This window comes from Mirounga leonina, unplaced genomic scaffold (assembly GCF_011800145.1).
Source record: "Mirounga leonina isolate KUSES-001 unplaced genomic scaffold, KU_Mleo_1.0 Mir_97, whole genome shotgun sequence".
NCBI classification, from domain to species: Eukaryota; Metazoa; Chordata; class Mammalia; order Carnivora; family Phocidae; genus Mirounga; species Mirounga leonina.
In genome coordinates, this window is record NW_023270889.1 from 9244045 (window position 1) to 9266377 (window position 22333).

General features: G+C 34.1%; 1 protein-coding gene across 1 annotated transcript in view; it reads right to left on the reverse strand.

Moving 5' to 3' along the window:
• Positions 1-22333, reverse strand: part of LOC118006515 (potassium/sodium hyperpolarization-activated cyclic nucleotide-gated channel 1) — a 359934-nt gene that overhangs the window by 170828 nt on the left and 166773 nt on the right. Inside the window, exon 3 of the mRNA XM_034999197.1 lies at positions 10801-10962. Within this exon, the coding sequence (XP_034855088.1) occupies positions 10801-10962 (162 nt within the window). The remainder of the gene's footprint in view (positions 1-10800; positions 10963-22333) is intronic.

The following is a 22333-nucleotide window of genomic DNA, read 5'->3' on the forward strand; positions in this document are numbered from 1 at the left end:
GCATGAAGAACTAACTGATTATAATACCTGATTACGTATACTAAATATTAGATACATGGTAGAAGTTACAACTGTTACAGAAGTTATAATAGGTTATTATGAAAAAAAAATTGGCAGAAATACACCCATAAACATATTGCTTACTTACTAGATGATAAATAAAAGATCTTAATAAGAATTTAACTTAACATTGGGGAGCCTGGGTGGCACAGTCGGTTAAGTGTCTGCCTTTGGCTCAGGTCATGATCCCAGGGTCCTGAATGGAGCCCAGTGTGTCTCCCTGCTCAGCGGGGAGTCTGCTTCTCCTTCCCCTCTGCTCGCCCGCCCCTCACTCTCTCTCTCCTTCTCTGTATCTCAAATAAATAAATAAAATCTTTTAAAAAAGAATATAACTCAGCAAAAAAACCCCCAGAATTAAGATAGTAAACAATAGCTGGTAATGATAAAGGGTATATGCACACCCCCCCCCCCCACACACACACTGGAAGAAACAGCAGTTTCAAAGACACCTAGTGACAATTCAAATGGCCTGAACGCTGGAAAACGTAGCCAGAAGAAGAAAAGGCAATTTGCCTTTTATTGTATTAGCTATTTGGCTCCTATCTCCTATTTCTATTTTTTTTTCATTCTTCTGTAAAATAATGTGTTTATCCTCCTTTTTGTTTCTCTTTCAACTTTTGTGGTCATTTAATTCCCACAGAATACTAAACCACTCTGATAATTAGTCTGTTCACACAATGCATTAGGTTACAAACTAAATGATAAAGAAATACATTAGAAGACATTAAACATGTTACTCTCATGAATTTTCATATGTAAATAGCATTCAGATCTATCATGTATAAGATTTCCATGTTTATGTTTCTTTATATAAAAGACTATATGTTTGAATCTCTTTTTTGTACTTCCCTAAGACCTAGTTTTCAAAAGTTCTAATCTTCTGATAAAATGATAAATTATAGATAAATAACAACACTGATGACTGAAAAAGAAAGTTACCCTCAGAAGAAAGTTACCCTCAGAAGAATGGCCTCCATAAATGTTGTAGATTATTACCAACTTTAATTTAACTTGCCTAATATTTAGCATGTCAAACTTTTTTTTTCTTTTTCCTTAAGAATTGATAACCAAGTTGAGAGCAGAATTACAAAAGTGCTAGACAGAATGTAGCAATCATTTAATGGAGCATTAGTGCTTTAATTTTAGTTTGGGGGAAGTGGGAAACTAGTAACAGGTACCACATGAAACGGTATTTTTCCCAATCACCTTAAAGTTTTATTTAACTAAGTAAATTATTAAAATATGAATCAATGGCTGACCCTAGAACAAATGCAAGAATTTTTTTTTTTTAGATTTTTTAATTTATTTATTTGAGAGAGAGAGAATGAGAGAGAGAGCAAGCACATGAGAGGGGGGAGGGTCAGAGGGAGAAGCAGACTGCCTGCCGAGCAGGGAGCCCGATGTGCGACTCGATCCAGGGACTCCAGGATCATGACCTGAGCCGAAGGCAGTCGCTCAACCAACTGAGCCACCCAGGCGCCCCAAATGCAAGAATTTTTTAAAAAATTATCTCAAGGACAAAAAACGGAGTTTGTGGCAAATTGAGATGGTCTAACTGAATTATGTCCTCATTTTAATACAATTGAAATTAAAGATTTTTGTACTGGAAGTCCTTTCCTAACTCGCAGGAATCAGGATCTTAGATTATCATATTGATCACAACAGTGAAGGCTAACAGTTGCTCTGTATATATACATCAGTTACTTTGGTGGATATTATAAGTAGACATTTTAATTCATATTTATTTCTATCCTAAGAATATATCTAGAGAAAAATTTTTGTTAAATTTATGATATGCCCTCAAACAATGCTAATGGAATATAGAGAATATATTATGGTTCGTTATTATATATCTTTTTATGACTTACAAAAACAAGATGGCAAATTCTTAAAGTCTCCTAATTTTTCATTATTATCAAGCTTATACAATTAGAATAAGTGTTTACAGTCCACAGATGGAGGTACTCATATCTCTATGCATGGGGTATGAGATAGCAGGTTGTACAACAGAACCAGGGGTTAATTAACTCTTGTTTCTGTGGAGCCATGTTTCTGAGGCACCTGGCTACTAATTAGAGAAGGCCAGCCAATGATTCTAGTACATATTTTTAAGCTCTTATCTGATAACTTGCCAGCATTCGTTGGCATGTTGTAAGAATATATGCAAAATAACTGAAATAAAGATTCACAAGCCAAGTTCAATTTTTTTCATAGAATTACTCATTCCCAGAATATATTACATCTTTAAAAACAACAAAATACTTCTCAAAAACGAAGAGGTATATAATGGGACTGTGAAAATGTTCATGCTAAGATATAGAAAATGTTCTTGCTATTCTTTTTTTACACCCGTCACTTATCACGTAGCTTTCTTCATGTCACCTCTGATTCTGCAACATATTCTGGGGTAGCATATTTAGGTCAGTGGTAGTGGGAGGAGGGAAAAAAAAAGATGAAATGGGATGCAAAAAAAGAAAACTGTAGAAAGCCCTCCACTCTGGGAAGTGACTATATATCTTGTCCAGAACATTATCTGAATATAGGTGATATAACCTAGAAAGTTCAGGTCTATGCAAGTCTCTATATTCTGTAAAAGAGAGAGATAAAACCTTGGTCTCTTTGGAAAGAGGGGACATTCATATGAATTGCCTCATGTCCGTATATCTGTACATGAACTAATACAGGAGAAATAATTAATCTGCTATTCCACTGATTCCAAGGTTGAAAACAATGTTACCATTTTATTCCAACCTCCATCAATTTAAAACAATAATTTCTCAGGTGAAATCTAAATAAGTGAGAAATTCAGAATAAGTGGGAAGATATAATTTCATTACCAGATTCTTTTGGATTTATGGCAGTAGTAAAAGGAGAAAACTTAAGCAACATGTACATACAAAATACAATGAGTTTTTCAAATATTTCTATATTCCAAGTTCTTCTAGTGACTCAACCAATATAGAGTTGCTCTCTGTTAACATGAATTAAAAACTGATAATGGCTGAAATTCTTTGGGATCCATGAAGTAGAATGCCATGGTAAGTTCGGCATGGACTCAAAAGGAAATATGGATTTCATAACCAGCTCCCACACCATCTGCCTCTGACTTCATGTAAACCAGGTAATAATTCTCTGAGTCAGATTTTTCATCTGTAAAATGGGAATGAATGTGTTTTCATTTCATTCAGAATAGATGAAATAATGGGATACATGTACTTTTGTACTATATTCATGAAAGTTTTCATAATACTCATATTTGGAAAAAATACTGGACTGCAAGATATTTTGTATCTTTCCCCAATTTTAATAGGTATCTCTTGTTAGATAACGTAACTTAATGAATGGTGCTTCTTCTAACCATTCGTTGCTGAAAACTTAAGAGATGGGCTATATAAGAAAAAAAACAACTATGTTTGTAACTTAGGGACTGGTCTTACTGACAGAGCAACTTAACATAGCTATAGACAATATATAAGTAATATCCTATTTCCTCTCTATTATGGAACTATAATTCATTTTAAAGATTTTCTGAAATGCACATGTCATTTGAAAACAAAATACCACATTAGGATTTATTTCCATATGTTCATTCCCATAAAAGAATACATGTCTGAGAAGGAACAACACAGTATGTGAACTGTTTCACTTTTGCGATTAGGTCGTGTTTCTATCCAACAGACAGCAGTCACCAGGTTGGCCTTCCTAATAGGCAGAAACAGGATGGCAAAGGAGAATCACAACACTCAGCAGGCTACTGACCTACTTTGTTATTATAACTTATAGGAGCTATGAATGCATTTTTTTTTCCCTGTAAAGCTACATGGTGACTTGTCAGCAAATTAGTTACTTTTGTTAGAACTTTTAAAAAATTCTGTTAAAGCAATATAATCTGGGGCACTTGGGTGGCTCAGTCGTTAAGTGTCTGCCTTCAGCTCAGGTCATGATCCCAGGGTCCTGGGATCGAGCCCCACATCAGGCTCCCTACTCTGCAGGAAGCCTACTTCTCACTCTCCCACTCCCCCTGCTTGTGTTCCCTCTCTCGCTGTCTCTCTCTCTCTGTCAAATAAAATCTTTAAAAAATAAAAATATAAAAAAAATAAAGCAATATATTCTATTTTTAAAAAGTCAGTAATATAATCATACAATTTCTAATTTATAGAATTTCAAATCTAAAATACATCTTGGTTATATTGTTTCAATCAATCATTACTTAACTAGTTAATTGGGCTTTGTAAAACAAAAAGTGAACCTATTTTAATTTTGTCTTCATACATTTGCTGGAATATCAATAGACAATAATTTAATCATCCTAGGTTTCAATGTTCTGCTTGTATATGGGGACATGCATATAAACAATATAAATCCTTTTTCCCCCCAACAATTTGCTTGAAATAGGAGATATTAATAAACAACTCTTTCTACCCAAGCCCCCCCAGCACATATTTATTTTGATCATTATAGTTTTGAGCTAGACGTGACTGACATGTCTCAATCTGCACTCTTTATTGAAGATTCCTGATCCAAAACCAACTGATAGTAGTTGAAATAAATGACTCCCTATTTTGTCTCTCCCTGCCTTTAGTTTATACTACTCATAGACTTTATCTCCATTCACACAAACCTGCTACCAGCACACCATTTTGTGAGTTAGAAAAAAATAGTGTTCTCTGGGGGGCTAAATCAGGAAGACAGAGTTTTGTAAGAATGGCTATATTTTTTTTACTTTTTTTTTAAGATTTTATTTATTTATTTGACAGAGAGAGAGATAGAGAGAGCAGGAACACAAGCAGGGGGAGTGAGAGAGGGAGAAGCAGGCTTCCTGCCGAGCAGGGAGCCTGATATGGGGCTTGATCCCAGGACCCTGGGACCATGACCCGAGCCGGAGGCAGACGCTTAACGACTGAGCCACCCAGGCGCCCCAAGAATGGCTATATTTTCAAATGTATGTAGCATGGCAAGAAAGAGGGCAGGATCTAGCTAGGACTCTTCCCCTTGTTTAAGAGTCTGGGCAGTGCATACATTTCAGAGGTCTTAATTCAAATTCATATTAAGGGCTTTTGCACATAAGTTTCTATTCCCTTAGATTAGAAAATCAAAATTTTAAATCTCTGTATAGTTTTTGGCACCTGGGATGAAGTGGTATGAATGAAAGCTTGTTTGAATGTGATCACTATCAGGGCAGAAACTGTCTCATTCTCCAGTGTATGTTCAGTGCCTAAGATAATGCCTAGCACAAAGCAAACACTCAACAAATTACCTAAATGAAAGAATAAGTAATATACACCATTTCATAGTTGAACTATAGGAAAGTTGAGTGATTTGCCTAAAATCATAGACGTTTTAATGGTAGAGGCAATTCTGAAATGTGTGTCTCTAAATTCAATTCTGCCAGATTTTCCCATCCCTATTCTATTGTCTAAATGAGTCAGGATAAGCTGTTATGTTGTGGGCTACAAATTAAAAGGGTGCCTCTGGATAGGGAAAAAAAGAACTGGAGGGTTGCAAACCAGCTTTTCAATGCTTAGACCTGTAAGTGAAATACGAAACTGCCACTCAGAGCCCATTGACCACGACCATCAGAGGACCCCATTCAACAGGAAGGGAGCTGGAGAATGCGGAGCGTGTGACTATTTGGTTATTAGTAACACACTAATAATTTGAGATACACTGTCTGAAATGAAAATGAACTTTTGTAGTGATCTAGATTTTCCAATCAGATCTCTTGTTTTCTCCCCATAAGAATATTAATTAGACCCTTCTAGACATTTATATATCTTATTTTCTGATATTATTAGTATGGTTCATATAAACGTCATGAATTTCGAGTATTTTTATATTGCCCATGAATTGGTCAAGTGATTACTTATCTTTGAAGAAATAATTTGAGGTACAAATTATTAAAGCAAAAACTATCCAAGGAGGAGATTTAAAATGCATAACAGAGTAACCCTTTTACACATAATTTTCAAATACTTTTGATAATTACCTTTTTAGTATAAACCACTCATATTTATTTAGCAACATATGCAAGGCTGGCATAGGATCTGTGGGTTATGCAAATACTGATAAAACATTTTGTCTGCCTTCTAGAAGGCATCTCTCAAGATGAAGTAATGCATACGGTTTTTCAAATCACAACAAAACAAAACATTATAATACACGGCACTTGAGTTGGCTCAAATTATTTTGATTATGATATTACTGAAACAAATACAACTACAAAACTAGATATAAATGTCTTATCCTTTTAATTCCTGTAAAGTTAAAACAATTTCATAAATCAAACACTAACAAAACAATAAATCAATAAGCATATCTTAATATAAATGTATTGTGATGGATAATGTTGTTTTGGTAAAACCAATAGTTGCACACAATGTAAATTTAGTGCCTTCATGGCACTAATTTTTATAGATTATGTAGTTTAACACACTACTGTACAATTGTGTGCTATGTAATGAATAACTTGGTTTTGCAACCCATCTCTCCATTTTGACTTTGGTGAAAATTCTGTACAGCATTTAATATGATGTCACTTAGCCCTCATTTGATATAAATGGATCATTAATTATTAAGCCAATAAGTGAGAATTATTTTATATGGCACAATGTACTTCAACTATAAAAGCAAATCCAGACTCCATATTTAGGGCATTCAGATGATTGTAGATTCATAATATGTTTACCTTGAAACCTTTCAGACTATCACCAACATATATTTATACATTTACAAGACTGCTGGGAGAAAATCTGTGCCTCCCTGAGAGTAAAGCTGCAGACTTCCATTAGAGAAACACTACTCTAGGGGCGCCTGGGTGGCTCAGTGCCCTGCATCAGGCTCTCTGCTCAGCAGGAGCTTGCTTCTCCCTCTCCCTCTCCCTTGCCACTCCCCCTGCTTGTACTCTCTCTCTCTCTGTCAAATAAATAAATGAAATCTTAAAAAAAAGAAATAGAGAAACACTACTATAGGAATGTACTATTTAGTTGCAAATCCTTCTTTCTTCTCTAAAATCATTCCCTAAATTATGTCAGAATTAATATGTAAGTTCAAATGCATCATAATTTTTATTTCTTAGATTTTTAAAATGAGTATTTCATGATGTTATAACTTAAACCAAAACCATCACCTCTAATCACTTTCATAATGAACTATTATAATTCTAGTGTGATATACCTAGAAACATAGTCACAAAATATGAGAATGACAAGATTTTCAAAATTTTATTACACATTATCTGACCAACCCAAGATTTTCATTCAGACAGAATTCTATAATTCAAATATTTCTTGAATGAAATATTCAATACAAAAGGTTATATTATAAATATAGAGTAAGATTAATCCCTGTTTAAGTTGGATTTTGCGAGTCAATATCTACTTCTACGGAATGAATTGCGGATTAGAAAGAGTTAAGATAAGAATAAGTATATTGAACAAATTACCAGTTAGAGATATAGTCGTAGCATTACTCTGGATTTCTCATTATAGGACATATATGGATAACTAGCTAGTGATATATAGATAAGGATATAGATATAAATCCAAATGTGTTTCAGAAAGATTTAAAATACATATAAAAAGATAAATATACACATAGAAATGAAAATATGGTTAAGGAGGATTTAAAATAACACTTAAGGGGCGCCTGGGTGGCTCAGTCGGTTAAGCGACTGCCTTCGGCTCAGGTCATGATCCCGGAGTCCTGGGATCGAGTCCCACATCGGGCTCCTGGCTCAGCGGGGAGCCTGCTTCTCCCTCTGACCCTCTCCCCTCTCATGCTGTTTCTCTCTCTCTCTCTCAAATAAATAAATAAATAAAATCTTTAAAAATAATAAAATAAAATAAAATAACACTTAAGGATATAAATCATTTAAGAATGCAAAATATGAGACAGAAGAAAGGTATAAAGAATTCACCCAATACCCTAATCTTTACCATAAATTATTTAGTATCAATGTCAAACGTCATAGAATTGTCAAGCACATACCTAGGAATGACTGATACCATGTGCTGCATCTACCCTGATCTGGCTTCTCACTTTTTGCCTTCCCAATTTGAATTTGTTTTTCTACATCTACATCTCATATCCGTCTTGCTGCTTTTTAGTGTCAGAGCTCAAATGCTGATTTTTTAGTGACTTTCTATTGTAACCGGTGTGCTGTGACGACAGGTTTCGTTTCTTGTCATTACTGTTCTTAACTAATTTTTACAATCTACACAACACAAGATATTCTAATGTGGTTTAGAACAGAAATTATGGAGTTGGATAGCCAGGCATACTAATCTTGGTTCTGTTAATCTACTAAACTCTGTGCTATTGAACAATTAGACTAACCTTTAAAAATTTCAGATTTCTGATCTGTAAAATGGGGGATAACAGTGCTCACCTCATTCTGTTGCTATGAGGACCAAATAAGAGCATATTTCAAAGCACAAGGGCTTGTATATGGTAAGCAAGATATATACATGAAGGGTGCTTTTTTCTTATATTGGATTTTTACTTCTTTATAACTCCTTTATTGTGTAAATACACTTTGCTTTGTTTTGCTGTGATGGAAGCTTTTCTAGAATTTGATAGATCTAGGAGAGAAAGAAAGGATATCTTCAAGGTCAAATGACACCATGGAGATTCTCTACTGATACAAAAATTGTCTTTTTTATGGTTATCTCCTTTATATCACTAATACTCACGATATATTTCTGGTCTTTATAGTTGAACATAGACTTAACTGTTTCCTACCCTTGACATTAAAGTTAAACATGAAAGTAATGTTAAATAAATGTGAAAGGAAGTAAGAGCCAGTTTCATAAGTAAACCTGCCCCTCAAAAAAGATGCAAGAAAAAAACCACACTTAAAAAATGATCAAGATATTAAAATTTTTCTTCAGTTAATGTGCTTAGCACTGGATATATTAAGGAGTATATTCCCGTATATTATAATTACACAACTACATGCACTTCATGGATACCCCAAAATAGTCCCTTTACTTTTTTAATAAAGACAATTCCTATTTTTCTGAAAAATACCTAAGGGTAATTTGAAACAAAAATTATTTGCGAACTTAAAGAGTGGTTGGTGCCGGTGATGAATCATCTTTTGGCAGTAGTGTTAATGTTTTTATACTACACACTCAGTTCATAGCTAGAATACAGAGCTGTGGCTTTTTCTTCCTCCCACCCCCGCCAAAATATCTTTATCATGTCTTCACAAATTTTCTTTCGGTGATAAGTAAAAAAGACAGATCTATAATTAAGAAGACTTCATAGATTCAAAAAGTGACCTGCACCTTGCTTTGATTTTTAGGTACAGAAACACAAATACAGTATTTCTCAAACGAACTTTCAATAAAGAGTGGCTAGATTACAACAAACTCCTGTATTAGGCACTGTTCTAGGCACTACCATAGAGTATAGAACAAAACAGACAAATTCTTTGACTTAATGGAACTGACATTCTGTGTAGAGGCCACAGAGAAATATAAGTAACAGATGTGTGTGTGTACATTATTAAATTCTTCTCAGATAAAATATAAACCACTTGGGTGCTGTATTAGAGTGATCACACACTGGCTTCAGTGAGACAGTGACATTTAAGCAGATATGAATGACATGAAGGAGAGATCCAGGTGAATATCAAGTCTCAAAGAAAGGAGTTAAAGGAATAAGAAGGCAGGGAGAGGAAGAGTGGGAAGGAAGGAGGAAAACAGGTAGGCAAGAAGAAAGAAAAGAAAGACCAGACTTCTTAACATGTAATGTAAACTCTTTTCTTAAAATATAAAGCCTGAGCTCTAGTTATTAGAAGAAAAAAATATATGTTCTTAAGATCTTCATATCATTTCTACAATAATAAGCCCAGAAATTAATATGGAACATTTGGGGAAGAAAGAGGGCATTTGATTTATGCCAAAATTAAAATTTTGTGAGAGTCTCATAAAATTTATCTTCCATTGTTTACTAGTGTTTCAATTTCTTTGTAAGTATTGTACAATATAGATCAAAACACATGTTCTTTTTTAAAACTTAGGTTCTTAAAATTAAATGTGGCTATGAATATAGTTAATTATATATTTCAAATTTATATTTCACAAGTTTTAAATATTTAAATATCTTTCAGGGTAAGGTGTACACCTGAAACTAATGTAACATTATGTGTCAACTATACTCAAATTAAAAAAATTAAAAATTAAAAGTAAATAAAGGCTTTACCTTTTCCATGAAGCTTTCCTTGTCTTCCCTAGCAAAAAGTACTATCTGAAATACCATGCACATCAAATCTCATTGCATTTACACTGATGTACATGTCTCTGCATGTTTAAACACCACCTAGAATTACATGTCTTAAGCACAGTAAATGCCAAATCAAGTTGAAAGAAAGGAGTTACTCTAAGCAGTAGGCAGTTTTGGAAGAACATTGTACCATGAATGTTGTACCATGATTGTATATGATTATACGCACGTGTGAGTGTACATGTAGCTTTGAAATAAAATAGGTCTTCAATATACACAGAGCAAGACACCTCAAAATAGATCCTTAACATATATGTCCCCAGAAATATTTCATGTAAATGAAATGTAGTTGTAGAAAAAACAATACAACATTTGATTTTACATCCATGAAAGCAAAATTAAGTTTTCTCTAGACATTTACGGAGAAGAAATTAGATCATTCGAACATAAGCACTTAGAACTTTTTGGCAAAACATTGGTTACGCAGAGTTTAAAAGAATACGAATTACTTACAACCATTTCGTTCAGAGACACCCAGCAGTCTGGTGGGAAATCCTGCAGGAGTGGGACTAAGAACTGAAGACAGCCATCCCAATGGCAGAGCAGCAACATCATGCCGATGAGGTTAAAAATTCTCACCACTGCACTGGCAAGGTCATATGTCATGTGGAAAATCTGTCGGCCAAAATATAAATTCAATTCTTATTAATGCTTATCATCAATTTCCTTTAAAGTCAAGAATACTCCCAATGTCAGTAGACATTGGCATTATGCAGTGTAAGTACTGATTTAAGAAAAATATGGGAAGGACTTGGGGCGCCTGGGTGGCTCAGTCTTTAAGCGTCTGCCTTCAGCTCAGGTCATGATCCCAGGGTCCTGGGATCGAGCCCCGCATCGGGCTCCCTGCTCCGCGGGAAGCCTGCTTCTCCCTCTCCCACTGCCCCTGCTTGTGTTCCTGCTCTATGTCTCTCTCTGTCAAATAGATAAATAAAAAAATCTTCAAAAAAGATACGGGAAGAACTTTTACAAGTAGCAACAGATGACATTTCTCGATCTTTACATAGGCTGGCACTCTGCCCTTTGAGTACTACCACCAACTGTGGGTTCTCCACAAACAGCAGAGATAACATAACTACATTAAATGCATGGGTCCTGTTTTAAAGATCATTGGCTTTGCCAATAGTTTTCATTTACTGTCCTTCTGCACATTTTGGCAATGTTGCTCTAAAACAAGTTAACAGATTTGACCCTCTTCTCTGCTTCTCATCCCTTCTTAAATTAATAGATTTGTTTAAAAAAAAAAAGGTAAATAAAAAAATAGATTTGTTGAAGGACCAAAAAACAAACAAAACCCACAGAGACTGAAAATCATTAGCAAAAACAGATTAATTTCAAAATATAAAATAATATTGAGGTTTAAGTGCAGTGAATTTTATAGCTATATGAGTGTAGGTACTTCTTTTATTGTGTATATTGAACATGAATAGTGGCCTTTGAGATAAAAAGTTCTCTGAATTTGGTTAAAAAACAATTGTGTGGGGCGCCTGGGTGGCTCAGTTGGTTAAGTGACTGCCTTCGGCTCAGGTCATGATCCTGGAGTCCCGGGATCAAGTCCCACATCGGGCTCCCTGCTCGGCAGGGAGTCTGCTTCTCCCTCTGACCCTCCTCCCTCTCATGCTCTCTGTCTCTCATTCTCTCTGTCTCAAATAAATAAATAAAATCTTAAAAAAAAAAAAACAATTGTGCCACACTTTTTAAAAATTAAAATTGTTATTTCTCTTTCCTGTGAAACTTTCTCATTTATATTTTCATGAAATCCAATATGACAGGGAAGATATTTCAGAAAGCACAGAAATTATGACAAATCAATGATATATATCAGAATTTTGGAAGTATAAACTTACATATAGCTTGATATCTATGACTTTTCATCAATCCAGTTATTACAAGAAATAAAACCAGAACCTGAACCCTTTCTTTAGCAGCTTATATATTATATCATTCTCTACTGCTAATATTTCTGCTTTTATTTTACCTATTCTAGAATAACAAAACCCACTTGGGAGCAGACCTACATTCTAGAATAAACTTTATTTCCTAATTGTTAAAAGGCTACTGAGTTAATAAAATTAATAAATATGCATAAATACACAAAGAAACAACACCTTGAAATATTTAGAATCACATTTGAATAATTTACCAAAGAATGGTCTATTCTTGAAGTAATGAGGACACCATGTACTGAGAAATTATCTGAGAAATGGAAAAGAAAACCCATAAATTTTATACTTTGATTTATTAAATATATCTTTGTAAGGAACTAGCTATAATTCTTAAGAGGTACATATTAATGTATGTAGAGGCAAAATGACAGGACAGCTGGAGTTTTGTTTTTATAAAATCACTAAATCTGTTTTTAATTAAATATTTTTCACTTTGATACATTTCTATTAGGCATTAATTCTTTCTTTAAACCATCTTCCTTTTTGACACAGTAGTGATCAGTTCCCACTTTCTTTGTGGGAAAGTACACACTGTTCTGAATTCCTTTTAAAGGTAAGGTTGGGGTCCTAGATTTTAAAGGCAACATATCATGTATTTTTATATTCAGACAGCTATACACAGAACAATTAATTTTAAAGAATTGAGAATTTTATTTTCCTCTAAGTAATTTTTAAAAAGATTTTATTTATTTGAGAAAGAGAGCAATCATAACAGGGGGGATGAGCAGAGGGGGAGGGAGAAGCAGGCTCCCCACCGAGCAGGGAGCCCAACACGGGGTTTGATCCCAGGACTCTGGCTGGGATCACTTTCGGAGCAGAAGGCAGATGCTGAATGGACTGAGCTACCTAGGTCACCTGCCTCTAAATTATTTTTTAATTTTGTTTTGTATTTGGCAAACCTACAGAGAAGTCCTTTTGATGTTATTCCCTCGGATATTTCATGGTCACTAAATTTGTAAAGAGAAATCATACCAAAAATTTCATCAATAATTTCTCATTAAAAAATACAATAATGGGGCGCCTAGGTGGCTCAGTTGGTTAAGTGACTGCCTTCGGCTCAGGTCATGATCCCAGAGTCCTGGGATCGAGTCCCACATCGGGCTCCCGGCTCAGCGGGGAGCCTGCTTCTCCCTCTGACCCTCTCCTCTCTCATGCTGTTTCTCTCTTGCTCGCTCTCTAATAAATAAATAAATAAAATCTTAAAAAAAAAAAAGTAATACAATAAAATATAATTTAAAAAGCTTTCTACTATTAAAGTAGGAAAATAAAATCAACATGGATTTAAACATTTTTCTTTAGTACTAGAACCCTACAAATTTTTATCTAAGTATTTCCTGACAAAATGGTTCAACATGTCTTTTGCGTAAGTGTTGCATTGCTGTGAAATTGAGTAAAGTTGCAGAATATGAGCTTGTGGATCAAACAAGGAACTAATCACCTTTCAACCTGATTATTTGAAGTAAACAATATCTGAAACTCTCTGCCAAAGTCTATAAATTATAAGCATGTGGGCAATCATGCAATTATGAGACTTTGGAGCTGGGATGTTATAGAGAACTAGGTCTTATTCTTAATACATCTGACTTTTATGGCTTTTCTACTTTCTTCGTCAGCAATTAGATTCTTTTTGTGGGATTTTAAGAGCTTATTTACAGTAACTGATTGCACATGCTGTAATTCAACAATTCTTTTAAGAAAATCCTATTATTTCTGAAATAATTTCCAGAGAAGCATAACCACCATTTTCATAAAGGAAGTTAATGGTGAATAAGGCCTTTCATAACGTAGTAGAAATACATTTTTTATTTCCTTTTGCTTCCATGTGGTTACTGAACTCCTACTGTAACAAGATAAGCCGTAGAATTAAACCTATTCTCTATCTCATTTCTATTTCCAGCCTCATAGTATTAGTATACAGTACTAGCACTAGATTTATGTATTAACTCTGCTATCAATGCTCAGGAGCAGTCTCCCTTTTTGGTCTTTAACATTCTGTGTTCAAAAGTAATTTTACTTTTTGGAGCTATCCCAAAATCCAACTTTGGAAGAGGCATGAGCAAGTTGCCTGCCCTGACACTGGTCAATACCAGAGGTTAATTGCAAATAGTCAAATCCGTGTATCTCCATCTTGATTTATTTATCTGACCAAAGAACATTATAGTGTATGTAGTATAACTTTTGATATATACCTGAATGTGTAGAGTGCTTAGGCCCAAACTGATTGTCTCTTGAGCTCTTATTAATTAAGACAAGCTTGGTAGGCATAATCGTCTCATTGGTTGCTGAGAATATTGAAGGCTCTGTTAAAACCTTGTTCACAGAAGATTTAGAATAAGAAAATTATTCCCTTATGGAGCACATACATCTATAGATAAACACATTAACCAAAGAAGGAAAAATGTGATCCAATTAATGCATAGCCACAACTTTTTATCATCTAAGGGCAGCTTGTAGGATAAATCTAAGTATGACTTTACTCAAGTTTTGGATCAAGCAGCTAATACCATTGACTAATTAATATTTTTGAGTTTTTGTCCCCGTCTACAAGATAGACATCCTTAAGTGATAAATTCCTATCTAAATCAATTATCTTAAAGCTACTCCACACAAACCCCACTTCACACAAAATGCCACCATATATGACGTTCAATAAATTGTTAAATGAATGAATGAAAGTGTTGTAGGGATTTAACAATAATAGCCCAAGTACTTTTTATGATCTTAACAATGTGAAGGTTTTGTTTTTGTGTTTTAAACCAGGGAATTTAAAGAAGATAACTCTATCATTTTCTACCTTCCAAGTAATCTGACTTGACTTGAAACCTGATTTGACTGCTCAGAATGTGGGTAGCAGAAAGACAGGTTGTTCTGACCCACTTTTAATATGCTGCTAAGTGGTACTTGTAACAGTCAACTGAATTAAAAAGAAAAAAAAAACAGAATTAGGGTAAGTTTCTAAAGCAGCTCTTTAATTTTATTTTCATTAAAAACCAGACTACAAAATATGCCAGCTGAAGGCACTGTGCTTTGCATTTGTCCAGCTCAGAACACTGTGTTTTTCATTTGACTTCAATGAAAAGAAAGCTCCGGTCACAAATTCTCTCTGAATTCTTTTTATAATATTATAGTTCTAGAATTCTGCCTAGTTGGAGTTTAATGACTCCAGAGAGGATAGCTAACTCTCCCAAAACTGAAGAACGCTCTAGGATAATTTGATTCAGAATCCCAAGTCTGCCCTACTATTTACAAAATTGTTTACCATGATTTTTTGTATATTCCACCCTGTTTTGTTTTTTTTTAAGATTTTATTTATTTATTTGAGAGAGAATGAGATAGAGAGAGAGCATGAGAGGGGGGAGGGTCAGAGGGAGAAGCAGACTCTCCGCTGAGCAGGGAGCCCGATGTGGGACTCGATCCCGGGACTCCAGGATCATGACCTGAGCCGAAGGCAGTCGCTTAACCAACTGAGCCACCCAGGCGCCCACCACCCTGTTTTTGAAAGGTTAAATCCCAAAGTGTGCTGTATGGCAGGATCCATAAATTAGCTGAGTTCTTTCAAAACATGTCCACATTCTTCCTTGATAAACTGGATTCAGAGGTTTTTCAATCTAATAGCCTGATTATGATCAGTGGGCCTTAACTCTCTTTAACTATTTGGTGTACTATGTTTTACCTAACCACAAAAACTGTCAAAAGTAATTTAAGACCTTTCATAGCATGCGTTGATCTGTCCCTAGTCTTTGGCTTCATGAACAAGGATCACTCAAAGTCTAGGTTTCTTCTATGATCTCAATTGTGATTCAAGGCTTCAAATATAATTTAAAATTCTTATCAAAGTAACATTAAGTGAATCAAATGGGTCAGAAAGAGTTCTTTTGACAAACGACATTCTTATTTTTAAGGTATAAAGCAAGGCTGGGTACCTTTGTTTCTCTTTTTTGTTTCTCTTTATAAACCTGCACCTGCATAAATTCAATTATCTTTTATATGGACTGTCTATATGCCATGTTGACACAGAATATAAGAAAACAAACATTTACCAACTCAGTCTGTTTCCCAGCCACCATGTTATCTAGGAGTCAATGTGTAGTAGTCCTAGTCTACTAACCCAATGTTTAAGAGCCCTATTGCAACTTCTGCAATTCTTAGCTTGAAAATGACCCAGGTTCTCTTACCATGCTTTTGGTACAAAGTGCTGAAGGTTTTACTTGATCTATGACAGAAGAGCACTCTTCTTGATAATCTCTTTGAACACTGACCAGTGACTACAGCCCCTACTCTATCTAGGATCTCACTCAGAATGGCTGGCCCACAACCTTCACAAAAGTCAACCATCTGGGTCTCTCATCTCAGCCTCCGTAAGGAGTCAAGGTGCAATCATTCACTCCACAACCTCGCTCACCTATTGTCCAATTCTCATGCCGTTAAGTGCTATCTTCCTGGATTTTTCTTTCCCTTGTCCTTCCCAAACTGCCCCTTCATCATCAATTAACTCTCCTATACCCTCAGCCTCTTCGTCACATTCTTCCTCTCCTCCTCTGCTTTTCCTGAGATGGAGGAGTCTCCCTCACCCTATCTCAAAGCCTCAGCTTCCCTGGTAGCTTTCTCAGAGTTGGTTCAATTCTTTCGTACTTCATAAGCCTTAGGTTCTGATGGCCACGGCCTCATTTTCCTCTCATTTACCTCGCTTGCTTTTGCTGCTTTCAGACAAGTATTTGTCCAGCTGTATTAAAAAAAAAAAAAAAAAAAAAGGCTTCTCTTCAGTGCTCATTCCATTCATTCCATTTGGCTATTCCCCTCATAACTTTCTCTCATTTCTGCATAGAACAAGCTCTCAATCTCCACCCTTAGCACATCTCCATTTATTAGAGGACTCTGTATTCTTCCATTATCTTTTCTTTGCAAAATGTCAACTGCTGATTAATTAAAACAGCTACTTTCTATACCTGAGCTACTGAAGATTACTGGAGAGGAAACTAGATTGTGGCTACTAAAAAAAATTATTTTTAAAAAGCAACCTTATTTGAGACCTTTGTCTATGGTCTATTCATTTCCTTATTCCTAACACCACTCATCCTATATTTTTTCCTCTCTTCTTACTTCCCCAAAGCTTGTGACTATCCTACTCAGTTTCAGATTAAGATTTTACTTTTTCAGAGGAAACATATTCTTATGTTTGGATCCTCTTGCCTCTGACCCCTCATATCTTCAAACAAACAAATATCTGCAGCTTTTCTTACTGGCCTTTTCCTAATATCGAAAGAAGGCATGCCTTTTATTAAAAACGAACCTCTACCAACTTTTGATATTAATCTAAACTTTTTTCTCCTCCAGGAATCTAAATAATTAGCTGCTCAGTCTATGGGGGAAACCAACTCTCTTCTCAACCATTGTGGACAGATACTTTTGTAAAGTACAGCAAAAAAATGAATTAATATAAAAATGAAATTAAAAAAAAACTGTAACATATGTAATACAAGCCTATTGCTTATGTTCTTGGATGTGGTTGGCAATATCAAATTACTATAATGACTTGATTATTTTTTCTTCAAAATTGTTAACTTCTACACTATCTTTACCCCCAAATATTAAAAAATAATAAAATTTTTTATTTCCTCAAAAACACCTCAAATTGAAAAAGAATCTTCATTTCCTAGGTACTTACCTAATTCTTTTTTTTCCCCTTTATAGTCTTTCCAGTTTGGCTTCTCAAAAAAACTCTCCTCCCTGGAATTTTGAGACAGAGAGAGCTGGCCTACCTTCACCCACCTTTAGTGGGTAAAGTGGTTTTCTTTTCTCGGTTACATGTGAAAATTACCATCTGGCGCAAAATCTGATTTCCTGAAGGACATATGTGTCATAGCTACTCTGTGTCTCTGTCCCCCTCCCCCTTCTCCATAGAGGAAAGGAGTGTAAAGATATTTAAGGCTGACTTCATTTTCCCAAATGGGAAATTGAAACTTAAGAAAAAATATAATCTATCTGAGCATTCTTTTTGAAGTGGCACAGAGAAGAATATGTCTCATCACATGACTCTGCAGTAAAACTAAACAGTTCTGATGTGGTCATAACAACTATATATTTACAGAATAGAATGTACTAGTTATCATTCATGACTATTAAAATATATAGGTGCTTGTGCATGTGTTACTTTGGTCATGTCCACATATTTCTTTAATAAACATATATGTATGTATAAAATTTAAAAATCAATTTTAGATATTTTTGTTGTAAAAAAATTGTCACACATCTTTTGCTTTGACAATTATTTAGACAATATGGCTTTTTCCTTACTTTGCCATTGTATTGTATATCATCTATTTCTAATTATACATATTTTTATATAAGATCCTAATTGCATATACCTAAACATTTAAAAAAGTAAATCTTTATGCAAAATTTTTCTCTCTCTTTTTTTAAATTGCTCCTTGTTTAGCTTTACTAGTCTGAGAAAAATCAAAGAGCATGAGTTATTAAAGAAACAAAAAATGGTAAAATATTGTAGTATGGATTCTTTGAAGATTTTTGGTAGGAAACAATGATAGGAAACAGTTATAGTGTAAACTGTAAAAGGTATAAACTTTGAAAACTGGGAAACACAATGCCTGGTGGTATAGAGTTGACACTCAGCAAATCTTTTTTCTCCCACAGAGGTTATTCAACTAACAGTGAATTTTCATAAATGGGTCAGTGCTAAAGAGTACCTAACAGAGATAAAGCACTTCTACTAGGCTTGTTCATTTTCCTTTGAATTTCAAATCATTATCAGCTGACGACTGGGAATAGGTCAGAAACAAAAATGCTTATGATAGGTTACATTTTGTTAACTGAATATAGCTACACCTTTGCATTTCAAAAATTCCTTAGGAAAAAAGAGTACATCTTTTTAACTTATATGAGGACTATGTTGTATAACAGAGCAACTATTTATTGGACTGTGCCCTAGAAAAACAAAAGAGCAAGCATAACCCCCTCATATGCTTAATTTACTTTAGGAAGTAGCTTACACACTGGGAAAATCAAATTACGGATGAATATTGAAAATGGTTCTATTAAGAAGTGAGTTTGATGGACTAGTACTACGGAAAAAATGAAATTAATTAAAATTAAACAATTTAAGATCATTGTCTATTCTTCTATAACAAATTTCAAATTGCTATAAATGTAGACAATATATACATATGTACAATATATACTGAAATATTTAAATGAGGAAAGTAAAAACAAATATTTTATGATGGATATTTGCACCTTATTTTAATAATGATTGTGGGAAGGCTATTTCATGCTTACTAGATACACTTAATTTCAGGATAAAGTCAGTACTAAGATACTGACTTAATGAAATTTAATACATTTTTTTCTAGACTTTTTAAAAATCTTATCTTGAAAATTCAAAATGAAAATTTTATTTTTTAAATAAAAAGTTAACATTCTCTTTTTATTATCTAGTACATAATAAAAATGATATTCAAGTAAACAATCATAAGTGGCTACATAAATGTGTGTGTGTGTGTGTGTGTGTGTAGAGAAAGAGGGTGAAAAATCAAACTAATAACCACATTAGCAGTATTCAGTGAATTTTGTAGCTCTTGTGAGTGAATTTCAAATGATATTTCCATAACAGTGTGGTTTTTGGAGAGGACTGGGGAATAATTCATGTTAGAAATAACATAGCACTAATAATAGTCTCATTTTTATCTTTACAGTTTCATGTCAATCATTTGCTCACTCTCTTCTCTTTTGTATAGCTGTGGTCTCATCAGATTTGTAACACGTTACACACTCCAACAAGTACAAATTTAGTTGTCTCTACATTTTGAGCTACAAATGGTAAAATTATTCTTGTTTTTGTTATTAGTTCATTTCCTAAGCATATGAAACCAATCACATGGATTCGTGCTTTTTGAAAGGCAAAAAAAGACCATACAATGGAGTAGAGAAATGTACTTAATCTTTGTAAGAAGATATTTTACTTTGGAGACTTCATCTCATTAATTTGTATTTTAAAATTCATCTAAGTGATGAACATTTTTAAAACAGAAAAGACCACTTCAGTGTACAAGCTCTAGTGACTAAATTATAAAAGCAAACAAAGCAGAGGATGTTTAAACTCATTTTATATACTGTGTAAATTGTTTTCCTAGACAGTATCTTGCTGATATTATATAGTCTATACATAGCTAATGGACTGCTTTGAAATTACCAAATAAGAATATCACATATATTTCCAGTCCATTCAGATATATCATCCAGAAAGAATTCTTGTACTAAAACCTCAGTTAATCAAATATTATTAAACTATCCTTGAGGCATGTATAAAATGCATAATATATTTTGGTGGTCTCTTGTGAACATATTTTTAAGTATGCCCTATATGATATTATGCATTATTATGTCTTCTATTTTCTATAAGTTCTGTGAGAAAAAAAAAATGACTCCAATATTCTTGGTTTCACATTCATGAACTTTCTTAAACTGACAAGTGATAATTACTGTTTGGCATCTCAACCAATTTTTTTGGCCTAAAATATTAAAGATTGTAGTGTTTGTGGTATGGTAAAACCTTTAAAATTTGGACATATATATATTTGCATGGAACATTAAACTGCTTGGTACATAATATATATTTTTTCAAAATTTTGAGCTATTATTTTGCCAATCTTAGAGATAAATAACAAGGTTAACATAAAATTTATGAACCACTGAACAACAGTTTTTGCAATGTAAGAACTTAAAAAAAAATACTATTGGAGAAATGCATAACGTGAAAACAGGGAACTGGAGTTCTAGTTCTGAATTTGCATTAATCAGTTTCCAAAAATTTGCCTTAGCTTTTCAACTAAAAGAAAGGAGATGGAGCAAATGACCTCTAAAGTACATTGTATGTGTAAAATTCCATAATACCCTTTACTTTAGGATTGAAAAAGTACAATTTTAAAAAGTGAAAACAAATGGAAGCCAATCACACACACACACACACACACACACACACACACCCCAAATGGAAGATAAACCAGCAGTAAAACACTGACTTATGTAATTTCCCTAAACCTTTGTTTATAAAACAAATAAAATAAAAATGTAATAATAAGATTAATGGTAATATAAATATGTGGTAAAATAAAATGTGACAGAGGCCATTATATTTAAATTAATTGCATGTATCTTTCTCAACATCCCCAGCCTCCACTCACCATTTATAGTTTAGAAAGGTGGTGTGCGAACCAGCTCATTGCACCATTTTCCAAGAGAAGCCAATAGGAAAGACAAGAGAAAGGAAAGCTGGCTTCTGAAAAAGCTACTAAGATGAAAACAAAGTTTCTTCACAGTTTTTTAGTAGTAGCCATAAGAATTACCTCATGCATTGGCACGTCATCTTGATACACTGGCCCAATGAGCCAGTCAAGTTAAAAATGCTAATTTATTTGAGTGGATTTGTGTCAGAGTTGCTCTGGAAGAAAAAATGGTGCTGGGTCACTGTCTTGGCAAATGCCTTCTGAAAGAAATCGCTAAGTACATGATTTTGGGTATGAAGCCATAAAATACAGCTATAAATCTTAGTGAGTAAACCACACATTCTGCCATTTGAAGAAACCCAGTAAGTGAGAAAAACATATTACTATTGCAACCTCCCCAAAAGATACTTAAAAAATAGACAAGTATTGGCAAAGTTGCTAGCAACCCAAGAAATATTTGAGTAAGATTTGATCTATTGGAAAATGGCATGATTTCAGATTTACTAGTTAGGCACTTTCCAGAACCACATATGCACTATAATGCTTCATCAATTCAGATAATAGTACATCAAGATATTTGCCAGACTACCTGAAGCGTTGAAAATACTTAAGTGTCAGAATCATTATAAGAATTATATAAACTGCTCTATGTGGAAGGACCCTTAAAAGTAATATACTTTTTTGGTATACATTTGATTTTTCTTATAACTAAAAATCACTTATCAGCATTGGCTCTGTGCAGAATAATGGTAGGCACTGGATTCTTCGGTGCTCCTGGTATCACCTCCACCACACACTCACATA